This window comes from Garra rufa, chromosome 2 (genome assembly GCF_049309525.1).
Source record: "Garra rufa chromosome 2, GarRuf1.0, whole genome shotgun sequence".
Taxonomy (NCBI): domain Eukaryota; kingdom Metazoa; phylum Chordata; class Actinopteri; order Cypriniformes; family Cyprinidae; genus Garra; species Garra rufa.
Window position 1 is genome coordinate 21,331,470 of NC_133362.1, and position 14,970 is coordinate 21,346,439.

A 14,970-nucleotide genomic window follows, 5' to 3' on the forward strand; every position below is an offset into this window, starting at 1 on the left:
AACAGGGGCCGATAGGCATACAATACCTCCTCCACACGAGACACGGAAGCGAAAGACACAGTCTGACCCTGAAGGAAAGAGACAGAGCGAATATTTTTGAATGTTTTGGCAACAACAACAAAAAAAATCACTACTAAACAAAAATTTACATTAGCTTTAGATAGACTGCCCAATCACCCTGCCCACAAACACAGACAATGATAGACAGGCAGAGATCATTTCTGATTGGTTAAGTGCTCTGACTGGCTAAAAGGTTTGGCTGTCACAGAAACAAGTGTGATTTCTAAGAACAAGCATTTAGAAAGTAGGTACATTTTATGGAAAATAAATAAATAAAAATAAATAAATAAATAAATAATATATATATATATATATATATATAAATAAATAAATGCTTAGAGAAATGTCATACTGAAAATATATTTACTTTAAACTTTAATTTATTTTTACAGTTATTTTACTTAATGCCATTTGAGGTGATAATAGTTAGAAGATACTCATTGAGTTTAAAATGGAACTGTTAATGCAGATGACCTCATTTAAACAACAGCAACAGGCATTTTGTCTGAGATGAAGTCTCACACACGCAAATACATGGGTGCCAAGAAACACACACATCCCTCTATGGATCCAGATCCAAGCAGGGGAATCTAAAGATGTATGACAACATCACTCACTGCCAACACACACACACACACACACACACACTAACACACACAGAGGCAACACACACAAGGGAGACTGAACTTGCTGGAGACAGACAGAAACCACAGCATGGAGGGGGTGTAAGTGTGTGTGTGTGGAGAGGGAATTTCCATGGGAGAGCTTCTCGTTACTTTGGTTCGAAAGTATTGCATGCATTTAAAAGGCAACAAAACAGCAAAGTAAAATAATGCCGCACAAAACATGGAGAGAAAAAGAGAGAAAACAACAGTGATACAAGTAACCAGACCATGAAAAAGAACACTAGTGAGGGAAATTTTACGATCTGTTTATTGACTGTGCAATTAAACATTCCTGAGTTTGTGCACCCCGAAATGCACAGCCAATGTCCAAAATTACATTTTTGCAATGCTAGACAATAGTTGGTGAATTTTGCGAAATTATAGTAGGCATAATGTATAATTAATGTGAAGATAACATGTGACCATTCAAAATGTGGTTTTAAAGGAAATTCATATTTTTATTCAGCAATGACATTTGAATTTATCAAAAGTGACAGTAAAGACATTCATAATATTACAAATAAATACTATTTCAAATAAATTCTGTTCAACTTTCTATGCATATGTTACGAAATGTTTCTCAAGCATATTAAAATTATTTAATTTTTTAAGGATCATGTGGCACTGAAAACTGGCTGAAACTTCACTTCACTGGCTCTATCATCACAAGAATAAACTTACACTACCAGTCAAAAGTTTTTGAACAGTATGATTTTTAATGTTTTTTAAAGAAGTCTCTTCTGCTCACCAAGCCTGCATTTATTTGATCCAAAGTACAGCAAAAACAGACAAATTTTGAAATATGTTTACTATTTAAAATAACTATTAGAATATATTTTAAAATGTAATTTATTCCTGTGATTTCAAAGCTGAATTCTTAGCTTCATTACTCCAGTAACATGATCCTTCAGAAATCATTCTAATATTCTGATTTGCTGCTCAAAATACAATTATTATTTTGTGGGAAACAGCCAAGTAGATTTTTTTCAGGTTTCTTTGATGAATAGAAAGCATTTATCCGAAATAGAAATCTTTTGTAACATTATAAATGTTTTTATCATCACTTTTGATCAATTTAAAGCATCCTTGCTAAATAAAAGTGTTAATTAATAATTAAAATTAAAAAAATTAAAAACTATCCCCCCAAAAAATATCTAGAGTCCAAGATATTGAAATAGTAAATGCTGATCTTTGGATCTTTTTATTTAAAAATTTTTTTTTACTTAACTGTAGAGTAAAGATGCTGAGAATTTAGCTTTGATCACATGAATAAATTACATTCTAAAATATATTAAAATAGAAAGCAGTTATTTTCAATAGTAAAATATTTTACACTATTACTGCTTTTGCTGTATTTTGGATCAAATAAAATGGAGGCTTGGTAAGCAAAGGAGAATTCTTTAAAAAAAAACATTAAAAATCTTACTGTTCAAAAACTTTTGACTGGTGGTGAAGTTATATTTTAATACATTAAAATAGAAAACAGTTTTTTATAAATTGTAATAATCTTTATTTTACTGTATTAAATAACTTTGGACAACAGTTTATATTTCAAAATATTTTAGACAAAAATAAGACCTTTGTGATTTTTCCCCTCATTTTGCCATTCCATTTAAAATTAGTATTGTTGCAATGCATTTCTTCAGGTAAAGCTATACTAGCCAGCTAGCCATTTTTTGTTTGCACTAAAAACAATTTTTCCTCACATTGAACCCAGAAAAGAACACACACATACTTGCAGGTTCATAAAAAGCGGATGAAGCACTCCAACAAACTTAACAAAACAAATTGAACACTTAAAACTTTCTACACACACACACACACACACACACACACCAAATGTTTGTGGTTAATAATGAATTCAAAATAACAAACAGAAATTCTCTTGTCCACCCAGTCTGATCACTTCCAAACTCACATCTCACACACAAACACAATCTGTCTAGAGATTTCCATGTCAACACATAAAAACCATCCCATCATAGATTACCCTGTCAACAGCCTAATACCAATGGAAAACTCTTCAGAATTCCAGTACACACACACAAACTTAAAGGTAAACCACTACTGCATCTTTACCAACTCAAAAATGAACATCTGCGCTCAACATTTATTTGAAATGTTGTATGTGTGTGTGTGTGTGTGTGTGTGTGTAGAGAAATGCTGCTGATTCTGAGTATGCTGAGTGACTATAGATACATATTCACTCCCCAGCGCCCCTAAAACAGAGCTGCCGGCTCGATCTATCTTCATTACCGTGCGGGGGTGGAAAGGGAAGGAAATCCCTGAGCTGAAACACCCCTCCGGTTGTCTGTGCATTCAGAGTTTCACTCCAAGCAGTTACACACAGTTTAACGGGGCCTTGTGTTCAAATCAATCATATATCTGCTGCGTTTCGACATTCAGTGCCGTCCAGCGCTTTAACCTCACCCCTGCCTAGGCAGTGAATCAGTCCATATGTTTGACATTAACACATAGTAAACATGTTTTTACGAGGTGGACTTGAATTTTACATTTTTTAAATAAACCATCTCCCCTGGTTCTGCATTTTAGACTTCTGTCTTGGGAGGCACAGAACATTTTGACTGGCACAGGAAAGTCTCTACGATGCAACGGCTCATTTGTTTGTTCATTCTGCGGGTGTGATAATTTTCCTCACCAAACCAACAAATGCCAGTTATTATTTCTGAGGTGTGTTGGTAGTGCTTCTTGCCAGCATTCAGCTACAAGTATCAACCAGAATGTGGGACGGGATTTGGGAAATTCTGTTATAAACTATTCCTTCTCAAAGTTGGTTTTGGGAAGGGGACCAAAAGAGGGCTGTGTTTCCAAAACAGATATGTAAATCTTAAAGGGAACTGTATAAACTTGTGTAGCATTTTATCCAAACCAAAGTTTCTTGCACCAAAAACGGCCATAATTTAGTTTTACTTAACCATAATTTAATAGGATAAAAACAAGCTGTCTTTGCTACTGTACCTTAAAAATGAAATTATTTTATCAATTACTCACCCTCATGTCGTTCCAAACCTGTAAGACCTAAATTTTCGGAACACATTAAAATAGTTTTGAGGAAATCCAAGAGCTTTCTGACCTTGCATAGACAGCAACATAGCTACCAAGTTCAAGGCCCAGAAAAGTAGTAAGGGCATCGATAAAATAGTCCCTGTGACATCAGTGGTTTAACCTTAATGTTATGAAGCTATGAGAATACTTTTTGTGTGCAAAGAAAACAAAAATAATGACTTGGTTCAATAATTTCCTCTATTCCGTGTCAGTCTTCGATGTGGGTTCACAAGAGTACTGGTGCTGCTCACGCAGGCAGGAGCTGGCGTTCTGAGATATGAACCTGGATATTCTGTGCTTTTTGTTGAAATTGTTGAATAAAGTAGTTATTTTAGGGGGGGTTTACGCACAAAAAGTATTCTCATAGCTTCATAACATTACTGTTGAACCACTGATGCCACTATGGCCTATTTTAACAATGTCCTTCTACCTTTCTGGTAGATAATTTTTCTGGCAAATATCCCTTTAAAAAGTAATGTTTTAATAATAGTTTTAATATTAGTAGTAGTAGTAGTAGTAGTAGTACTGTGCACTGTGTCTTCAAACAGGTAGAAATAACAATGCTAGAACTAAATGCTATTACTTGAGCATTAATGGCAAATTTTCCTTGATAAAGAGAAGCATTTCTTCGCACACAGATGATATTTACTAGAGAAGTGTAACATAAATGCATCTGTAAATAAATACAAATTCAATTCACGTCGCGCACGCTTTAATTACCTTCAAATGGAACATATGCTGGCTTCGAACTATTATTAGTGTGTGAAGAGGCTGTATGCGGAGGCGCAGCGCAAATATGTGAATGAATGAAAGTGTAGTAAACGTCAACGGATTTCCCCTGCTCAGGGAGTAGGGAGCAATGAACACTGGGCAGGGACCATGTCAATCGGCACACAGTTCATTCACTTCTAACGAGTGGGTTATCTGAATCAGGTGTGTTAACTAACAGAGACATGCAAAATATGCAGAGCGGGGCGCGATCTACCACATGTCCAGCCAAGCTAAACAAGCGCGTGGTTCGTGGTTGTTCCCTCACGTTGTATTTTGGCCTTATAAATAGGGATGGGTACCGAAACCCGGTACTTTATCGGTCCCGGTGCCAAATTATAAAAGACCGAAGTATCGATAAGCTCTGACGTTAACGGTTCTGCTGTCGGTACTGGAGAAATAAAAAAAATAAATGTTCTGTTTATTATTGCTAAATAAATATTACCTAGTATATTTTACCTGACCAGCCTTTTGTAATTTGCGATAATATTCGTTATTCGCCTGCACTGCCGTTATTTGCTATCTCACGCACGAAATGTAGTCTGTTCCCAGTAACAGAGCTCGCGCGCACACAACACGAGAGAGCGCGCGCTTATGGAGTGACGATGGCGGAGAGCGCCGAACGATCCAAAGTATGGTTACACTTCACCCGTGTGAACCATAGACTGTGGTGTGAACACGGACAATGCTCGTTGCAACAAGTGCAACAAGATTTTTGTTTGTAAAGGCGGAAACACAAGCAATTTGACAAAACATCTAGCCAAAGTGCATTATGTGCAGAAATGCAAAGTTTTCGACTGCCTAGCTTCTACTTCATCATCCGTCTCCTCAGGTATGCATGCTATGTTAAAATAACGACATAAACATCACATAAGGTCTCTCTATATCAGTATTATAATGTTAATAATTTAATAAACACACATTCAGATACATATAGCCTACATATGGGCTAAATATTTAGAATATTTTTTTATGCAGTAACCTAAATAAATATTAAACATTAAAATGCCTTTATAGTACTGCTTTTACAAATAGATAAATAATAATAAACTGTGCTAGAAATTATAGAGCAGAGCTTACCTAAAAATTAATTTGTAGTTAAATCATTGTATATTTATTTGCAAGAAAATTGTGTTTATTTCTTTGTTTTACAATCATTGGTTTTGTTTGTGTAACAGATATTTGCTCAAACATTGGTGTTTGCTAAGCTATAGATAATTATTTTACATTTAAAAAATAAAGTGTTGTTTTTTCTGTTCTCAATTTGTTTCAGTTTTTTAATTAAAAACACAACAAAAAGTACCGATAAGAGTACCGTTAAAGTACCGAATCGATAAGTGGTATCGATAGAAGTAGTAATACCGTTAAAACCTTAACGATACCCATCCCTACTTATAAATGTTACAAACTGCGATCTTTGTGTCATCTTCACTCACACCAAAGACATGTTTACACGCAACTGTGAGTGCGCGGCTGCGCGCGCGTGGCTGTGACGTAATTGCATGCGCCGCTGGGAATAAAATGATCGGCTAGGAATCGGCAAGAGGAGAAATTGACCGGCCGGTCACCGATCCGGGCCGATCATGCGAAAATCTAGTCAAGATATCTAGCCAATACTATCAAGTCATTGGAAGTTTTCTAAGGATCAAAAAACATTATTTTAAAGCTAAATTAAACAGTATTATTTTTTTCGTTACTAATAACCCTAACTATAGCTAAAATACAATATCTTCAAACAAGGATTGTCCATAAAAGTTTTCACAGATTTACTTTTGATAAAACCCCATTTAAAAACGTGTGTTCTGAGTAAATTTATTTTTCGGTTAAGTCTAGAGGAATGTGAGAGAATGGCAAAAGGTTTCTGTTTCACATGGGATCAGGCAGGAGAGCGCGTCGGGACTCTGACTATGCAAGTCTTCAGGACGCTCCAAGGTCAACAAATATAAACTGTCTATCAGCACCTCTGCTGACCTTCACACACACACACACACACACACACACACACACACATTCATCTCAGATCAGCACATTTTAAAATGATCACACACTCACACTGCTCTGCATGGGGCACGAGAGAAAAATGTCACAAAAACACAGATATTACCACAAATACAACATAATATACTCATCAACACATCATCATAAATATCCTGTCCTATTCACAGCACAATAATCATCACTGACTGAATTCACACTGAGAAAGTGACCTGAATTTACCGTGTAACACTAGTGAACACACATACAGGTTCAGTGGGGATAAAGTGAGCTTTGTGGACCCTCCAGCTGGCATTAACTGAGCTCAAGTAACAAGTGTGAGAGCCAATGCCCTCTCCATGCCCTGTAACACACACTATTTTGATCTCCAAGCCTCAACTGGCTTTCTCCACATGTATGCGGAGTATGATTGTGCTTGCAAAAAGTCAGACGAACACACACACTGCTTAACTGCACCGCTCAGAAACATCTGTGTGTTAAATATAACCATATACGCGTGCCTCCTGCCTAGTAGCGTAAAGCCATCTAAAGCTGACAAACACTTTTTTGCCGACACCATCCTCCATGTGCCAAGATCCATGCCAACATACACACCACTCATCTCCTCATGCCAACCACAAGACACGTTTGTGGAAACTTATGCACACACAAACACAGACAATTGTGCACAGTGTTTCTGTTTTTACTCTCAAACGGCAGTTTTTGAGATGTATTGCTCCCCCTTCTAGTTTGCATACACATTCATGACATGTTGGTTCAGGTCTGTGTCCTTTGCAGTGACCGCTGACGGGATTTTTTTTTTAAAGCACAAACCTGTCTTACCTGCTTTACAACAGACGTACCACAAAATGATATAAACACACACACACTCCCACGTCATACTCAAACATTGGCTAATACAAACATGCTGGTGTGTCTGTGTGTACGCAAATGCTTGTGAATATTACACAGGAAACATAAGATGTTTATAAACAAATGAAAAAAAACATTTATGATGTCTGTGGTTTAGAAAGTAATACTGATCTCAATTGTATACGATTGTATTCAATATGTAAATTTAGCACAATAACCTGTAGAAAAAATAAATAATACAATAATACATGTAATTACATATTAAATTAAACATATTACATATTAAAATTATTTGACTAGTCAAAAGTCAAAAGTTTTTAAACAGGATTTTTAATGTTTTTTTTTTAAGTCTCTTCTGCTCACCAAGCCTTTGGTCTAAAGTACAGCAAAACAGTACAATTTTGAAATATTTTTACTATTTAAAATAACTGTTATTTTTATTTCAATACATTTCAAAATGTAATTTATTCCTGTTATCAAAGCTAAATTTTCAGCCTAATTACTTCAGTTTTCAGTGTCACATGATCCTTTAGAATTTTTTTATTGAACAAGGATGCTTTAAATTGATCAAAAGTGATGATAATGTTACAAAAGATTTCTATTTTAGATAAATGCTGTTCTTTAAAAAATTCTATTCACCAGAGAAACCTGAAAAAAGTTCTACTCAAATTCAGCTTTGAAATCAAAGGAGTAAATTACATTTCAAAACATTCTAAATGGAAAACAGTTATTTTAAATAGTAAAAAAAAAAAAAAAAAAAAAATACTGTTTTTGCTTTACTTTGATTCAAATAAATGCAGGCTTGGTGAGCAGAAGATACTTCTTTATTCAACTAAATGCAGGCTTGCATTCAAAATCTATTATGTAATGAAAATAAATGCGTAAAAAAAATGAATGGATTTAATTATGACTAATCCTAAACCTTCATTTGATGGCTTTTCTCAGTAAATCCTGGAATTTATTTGATTAATTATTAACTAATTCGATTACAAATTTTATCCACTGTCAACCCAACCGATTATGTGGGCATGTGTGTACACATATGTTGTTCCCTCACCATCATTATTCCGGTAGAGAAGATGGTTGCTGGCTTGACATTTTGCTTCTGTTTTTCTATCTGGGTCTCCAGTTTGGCGGCTCGATCTTTATGTTGGGCCAACAGCACAGCCGCAGGTAACTTGGAACTTTCCTGCAAACACAAACACAACATTGAGTATATGCTTTCATTTTAAACATTCCTTTGACACTTTAATTGACAGTGAAGAGTGAAGAGAGGACAGGGATGGATAGGAGGGGAAGATCAGAAAATAACACAAGTCAGACTCAAACTTGCATTGCTTGCATAAGCAACACACTTTAATGTGCCAGAACACAAACCGCTAGGCCACAACTTCAACCAGATAAGGGTATTGTTTTATATATTGTGTGTGAAGTACATTAAATATTTTTTAAAAGATTAGTTCACCCAAAAATGAAAATTCTATCATGAATTACTCACCCTGATGTCGTTCCAAACCCGTTAGACCTTCATTCATCGTTGAAACACAAATTAAGATATTATTGATATTTTCAGATTTCATCAGAAATACCTTAATCTGTGTTCCAAAGATGAACAAAGGTCTTACGACATGGAATGACATGAGGGTGAGTAATTAATGACAGAAATTTCATTTTTGGGTGAACTATCCCTTTAAGAATTTTTTCATTGTTTTACATAACAGTCTGTAGACCTACACTACCGTTAAGAACTACAAGTTGACGACTATGGACATAAAGGACAAGGCTAAAATCAAATGCACATGCTAATGTAGAAAGACCATGATATATCAACCCATGTACCAAATCAACACTTAAAGTGTGTGTGTACCAGTTCATCCAGCAGGGCCTGTTTGCTTTTCCTCTTGGCCTGTAGTTGTCTCTGTTCCTCCTGCAGGGTCTCCAGTCTCCTCTGCTCTGAATCCTGCTGCTCCTGTAACAACAGCTCCTCCAATTCCTCCTGCTCACGTGTCTAACAGAGAGACAATATTCATTTAAGAAAGAAAGTAAAATTAAAAGCTCAACTGTGTCTGAAGAAATGCACAAATGGCTAAGCTGTGGCTAAAATAAGATGTCATTCTGATCTGGTTCTCACTTGTGAAATGATCAAACTGTCCAATCAGAACCATGCACAAATACTTACTAGTTTGGCTTTGTTTTTCTGTATAATGTCTTTGTTATCTCGCTGGTATTGTTCCATTATCTGCTTGGTCTTTTCAACATCTACGTTATTTGTCAGGTTAAACACTGAAAACACACAAAAATACATTTAAAACACAAAAAAGCTTAAATTGTATGTAATTAACAAATAATTTATACAGTTGATGTCAAACATTTACATACACTTTGCAGAATCTGCAAAATGTTCATTTATTTACCAAAATAAGAGGGATCATACAAAATGCATGTTATTTTTTTATTTAGTACTGACTTACCCTGTTCAAAAGTCTACATACAATAGATTCTTAATTCTTTTGTTACCTGAATGATCCACAGCTGAGTTTTTTTGTTTGTTTTTTTGTTTAGTGATAGTTGTTCATGAGTCCCTTGTTTGCTCTGAACAGTTAAACTGCCCGCTATTCTTTAGAAAAATCATTCAGGTCCCACACATTCTTTGGTTTTTTAGCATTTTTGTGTATTTGAACCCTTTCCAACAATGACTGTATGATTTTGAGATCCATCTTTTCACACCGAGGACAGCGGAGGGACTCATATGCAACTATTACAGAAGGTTTAAATCCTCACTGATGCTTCAGAAGAATAAACAATGCATTAGGAGCCGGGGGTGTAAACTTTTGAACAGAATGAAGATATGTACATTTTTCTTATTTTGCCTAAATATCATATTTTTTCATTTAGTACTGCCCTTAAGAAGCTACAGAAGATACTTACATGTTTCCCAGAAGACAAAATAAGTTAAATTTACCCTGATCTTCAAATTCAAGGCTTTTAATGCATTGTGTTTCCTTCCGAAGAATCAGTGAGCATTTGAACCTTCTGTAATAGCTGCATACGAGTCCCTCAGTTTAAGACACAGTCCTCAGTGTGAAAAGATGTTGGAACGGATTCAAATTCACAAAAATGCGAAAAATGTGAAGTTTGTGGGACCTGAAGAATTTTTCTGAAGAACAACGGGCAGTTAAACTGTTTAGGACAAACAAGGGATTCAACAACTATCACTAAACATAAAAACACAGCGGATCATTCAGGTAACAACACAGTATTAAGAATCAAGCGTATGTAAACTTTTGAACAGGGTCCTTTTTTATAAATTCAACGACTATTTTCTCTTGTGGCCTATATGTTAATGTCTTTTATGTGAAATATCTTATTCAGGTCAGTACTAAATAAAAAATAACATACATTTTGTATGATCCCTCTTATTTTGGTAAAACAATGAACATTTTGCAGATTCTGCAAGGTGTATGTAAACTTTTGACTTTAACTGTATACGCTTCTTACCAATGTCCTCCACTTGCTCCAGGTAGTCATTATACTCTTTCAGAGTGGAAAAATCTAATTCCCTCTTATTATAGCTGAAAGATGAAAGAAACATATTAAAATACAATACAATAAGTAGCCAATAAGACAATTTTGGATGTACATATACACTCATTCTCTGACACATACATTTTGAGAACCTTCTTGCGAATCTCCACCTCTTTATCGATGGCTGGATCTTCGAAGAGCTGCACGCGGAAGTTACTCTTTCTGAGAGGAGTGTTGCACTGCACACAGTTACCTGAGCCACGGACAAACAGCATCTCCACACAGCTCTCACACCTGAAACACACACACACACACACACAAAAACATTTTACTCACATTGGCAGAAGGTCTGCTGAACAAGGGTCAAAATAAACAGTAATGAAATGTGAAATCTGCTGGAAAAGCCTTTAGAAACAATTCCACACAAACACACATTTCAATCATCTCACTGCTTCAGAGGGTAAAATTTGGCCCCAAAAACTTTCCAAACGGAGCCATAAGTTAGACTAATGGATAAAACAGAGGCCTGATATTTGTGTGTGTGGTAGTCTTACTCAATCATAATGGAGTGATGACGGGATGGGTTTGAAGCAAAGCAGACATACACATTAAAGGCTGACAAAGTGCAGTGTGTTAAAAACCAATGTTACATCTTGCCCAGGATTTATGCATATAACTAATGCTGAGTTTCAACTAGATTGTCTTAAAACTACAGTAAACAATCTTTCATTTTCCACTGAGCGGTTTAACTTTTCTTTTCCTTCTGTTTTTAATTCCCCTGCTCTTTCCACAGAATATGTTGCTTTATTAAACGTTGTGTATATGAAACTATTCCCCTTTTAACTTAATTTAGAGGGTAGACTCTAATTCTCCCTGACTCATGACCTCAACAGACAAGGTGAGTGTGCATGTGACAGAGAGAGAGAGAGAATGACAGACCTTTAAAAAAGCCTGCAAGACACAAGTACGAACACAGACTCTCATGTGAATAAATGCTAGACATTCCCTGCTCATTCCTCCACTCCCAATCCGTGTTTGTCAGCATGTTGAGAGGTTACTACACTCCTCTAACTCAGCACAACTGACCCCATCACACAAACACAAAATCTGCAAACTCCTGCATTTCGCACACAAACACGCACACATAAGCTACCTGTGTCCCTCTCATCAACTATCTCTCACACACACACCTACTTGTGCCCTTCCCTCTTCACTGCTGCAGGTCATCAGGACACACTCAGCATCAGCCTTACATTCACAAACACTGTGTTTTTTCAACTACAGGCACTTTTATGTCCCATGGGTGCTTTTTAATAACACTATTAAAAAGCATATTATAATAATATAATAATATAATAATATTATAATAATAACAGATTTTAAGTTTTTCAAATGCAATTTTTATTTAATGTTTCATTGTTTTCCCTTCTAGGTTTTTGTTCTTAAAATACAAATAAAAAGTTATGTTATAATGCAGTTATGACTGTCCCTCAGTTGTAGTGAGATTTCAAATATTCAACTAAACAAAGTTTTTTACTTTGTTATTTTTAAGATAAATAGGAGACATCGTTAGCTCAGGGATCTGATTTGAATTCATTTAATAATGTGTTTTTACACATGCAAAAGAGTAAGTACAACTCTACACTGCTAAATTCACATGGCTTGATCAAAACTGATGATTTGATTCTCAGTGAAAATTATTACCCTTCACAACAAAACTCTTTCATTCTTTCATTGTGTCAGCCATCACATGCAAAATGATCATATAGTTATCAAAATCCGTCAGACATACATGTGTATGCCATAAATATGATACAGAAATTTTCTGTTTACATGTAACACAAAATATCGTACTGTATACACTACCAGTCAAAAGTTTTTGAACAGTAAGATTTGTAATGTTTTTTAAGTCTCTTCTGCTCACCAAGCCTGCATTTATTTGATCCAAAGTACAGCAAAATAGTAAAATCATAAAATATTTTTACTATTTAAAATAACTGTTTTCTGTTTTAATATATTTAAAATTGTAATTTATTCCTGTGATCAAAGTTACGCTTTCAGCATCATTACTCCAGCCAGATGATCCTTCAGAAATTATTCTAATATGCTGATTTGCTGTTCAAAAAACATGTATTATTATTATCAATATTTAAAACAGTTAAGTACATTTTTTTCAGGATTCTTTGATAAATAGAAAGATCCAAAGATCAGCATTCATCTGAAATAGAAATCCTTTGTAACATTAGAAATGTCTTTATTATCACTTTATCATTAGAAATTAATACTTTTATTTAGCAAGGATGCTTTAAGTTGATCAAAAGTGATGATAAAGACGTTTATAATCTTACAAAGGATTTCTATTTCAGATAAATGCTGTTCTTTTGAACTGTCTATTCATCAAAGGAACCTGAAAAAAATTATACCCAGCTGTTTTCAACTAAATAATAATAATAAATGTTTTCGAGCAACAAATCAAGAGTATTAGAATGATTTCTGAAGGATCATGTGACTGGAGTACTGATGCTAAAAATTCAGTTTTGAAATCACAGAAATAACTTTTAAAATTCATTCAAATAGGAAACAGTTATTTTAAATAGTAAAAATATTTCAAAATTGTTCTGTTTTTGCTGTATTTTGGATCAAATAAATGCAGGCTTGGTGAGCATCCTTAAAAAACATTAAAAAAAAATCTTACTGTTCAAATACTTTTGACTGGTAGTGTACATATTACTTTTAACTTTTCCCAGTAAACATATACCTACTGTTGAAACCTTAGAAGTTCTGTGTGCTACACAATAACATTCAGATAAAACAAAATAGGTTGCCTGAAATGGTAAAAAAAAAAAAATGCATTTTTGTGTTACTACATTTTGCATATACAGTACGCAATAAAGTTTTGTACTTTGATGTACAGTACATCAAAAGTGACAATTGCACTTACAGTTTAAAGAATGTCAAGGCTCTTCCAAAATTTGAGTGACTGAGTTTATTTTCCAAAAAGGCCCATAGTTGAAGAAACACATAAAGCAACATCTCCATCTAGTCCATCATCTGTATTTAATCACAGACTACAGTCACGTATTAGCTGTAATTCCTTTGTGCTGATTTTCTGCATACAGACATAAACTCTCATTAAACAACTGGGGGACTGTGAGCTGGACTGTCTCCAGCAGTGTGTCATCAGTGTGTAATATATTCATACAGTCTCTGAGTCCCAGGTCAGCAGTCCACCATGAGTCCTTATGTGCTCTACAGGTCAAGGGCATTCAAAGCAGGAGGAGTCTCATGACTTCAGACACACATCACCCATGAGATCCACATACTACATCCTCTCTCAAGCACCAAAAGAAAGTCTGTTAGACTGTATTCATTCTTACCACATTTATCATTGTAATCATTTCCAAAATACCACTATTACAAAGTTTTGCTAATATTAGAATAAAACTCTTAAATTTTGGTCAGCTGACAGAACTGTCACTTTTCGCTGCATTTTACGTTTATTGGTCATGTATGTATGAAAACATAACTATGTTATAAAAGCCATTTACAACAGTTTATAACAGCTATGGCTAAAACTATCGTTACCAGTGTAACTTTTTGTAAAGAGAGTCTCAAAAACAGAAGTTAGATGTCATAAAATCATCGGTTTACTGCACTCACAGGTTGAAACACTGGACTGATTTTAGGAATTATACAAGTAAAACGAATCAAACGCATATAATACAACTTTCAGTCCTGGCCATCACGAATAAAAACCCACATCAGGTTTAAGATGTGCACAGGTTTGACTAAGAGCTCTGACAGCAGGTACTCACAGCGTGTGTCCGCACACATTCACCATCAGCTTCAGAGATGGATTTCTGTATTTGGTCGTCTTGCACCTCGGGCATCCCTGATCATCCATTATTATTGTTAATATTTGTTTTAGTCCGCCTGCAAAAGAATAAACAGCTATCAACACACTCCACGGCGTAATGGAGTGTTACATTCAAAATCGCCCTGGTGGAAACAAATGTATTACAACCGTTCCCATTCAAAC

General features: G+C 35.1%; 1 protein-coding gene across 1 annotated transcript in view; it reads right to left on the minus strand.

Moving 5' to 3' along the window:
• The window catches only part of mnat1 (MNAT1 component of CDK activating kinase), a 15,542-nt gene extending 577 nt beyond the window's left edge, over nt 1–14,965 (minus strand). The window contains exons 1-7 of the mRNA XM_073834622.1: nt 14,747–14,965; nt 11,073–11,225; nt 10,905–10,978; nt 9,586–9,689; nt 9,274–9,414; nt 8,464–8,595; nt 4–68 (exon numbers count right to left, since the gene is read on the minus strand). Coding sequence (XP_073690723.1) covers nt 4–68; nt 8,464–8,595; nt 9,274–9,414; nt 9,586–9,689; nt 10,905–10,978; nt 11,073–11,225; nt 14,747–14,835 — 758 coding nt within the window. The 5' untranslated portion in view covers nt 14,836–14,965. The remainder of the gene's footprint in view (nt 1–3; nt 69–8,463; nt 8,596–9,273; nt 9,415–9,585; nt 9,690–10,904; nt 10,979–11,072; nt 11,226–14,746) is intronic.
• Nucleotides 14,966–14,970: the final 5 nt, after the last annotated feature.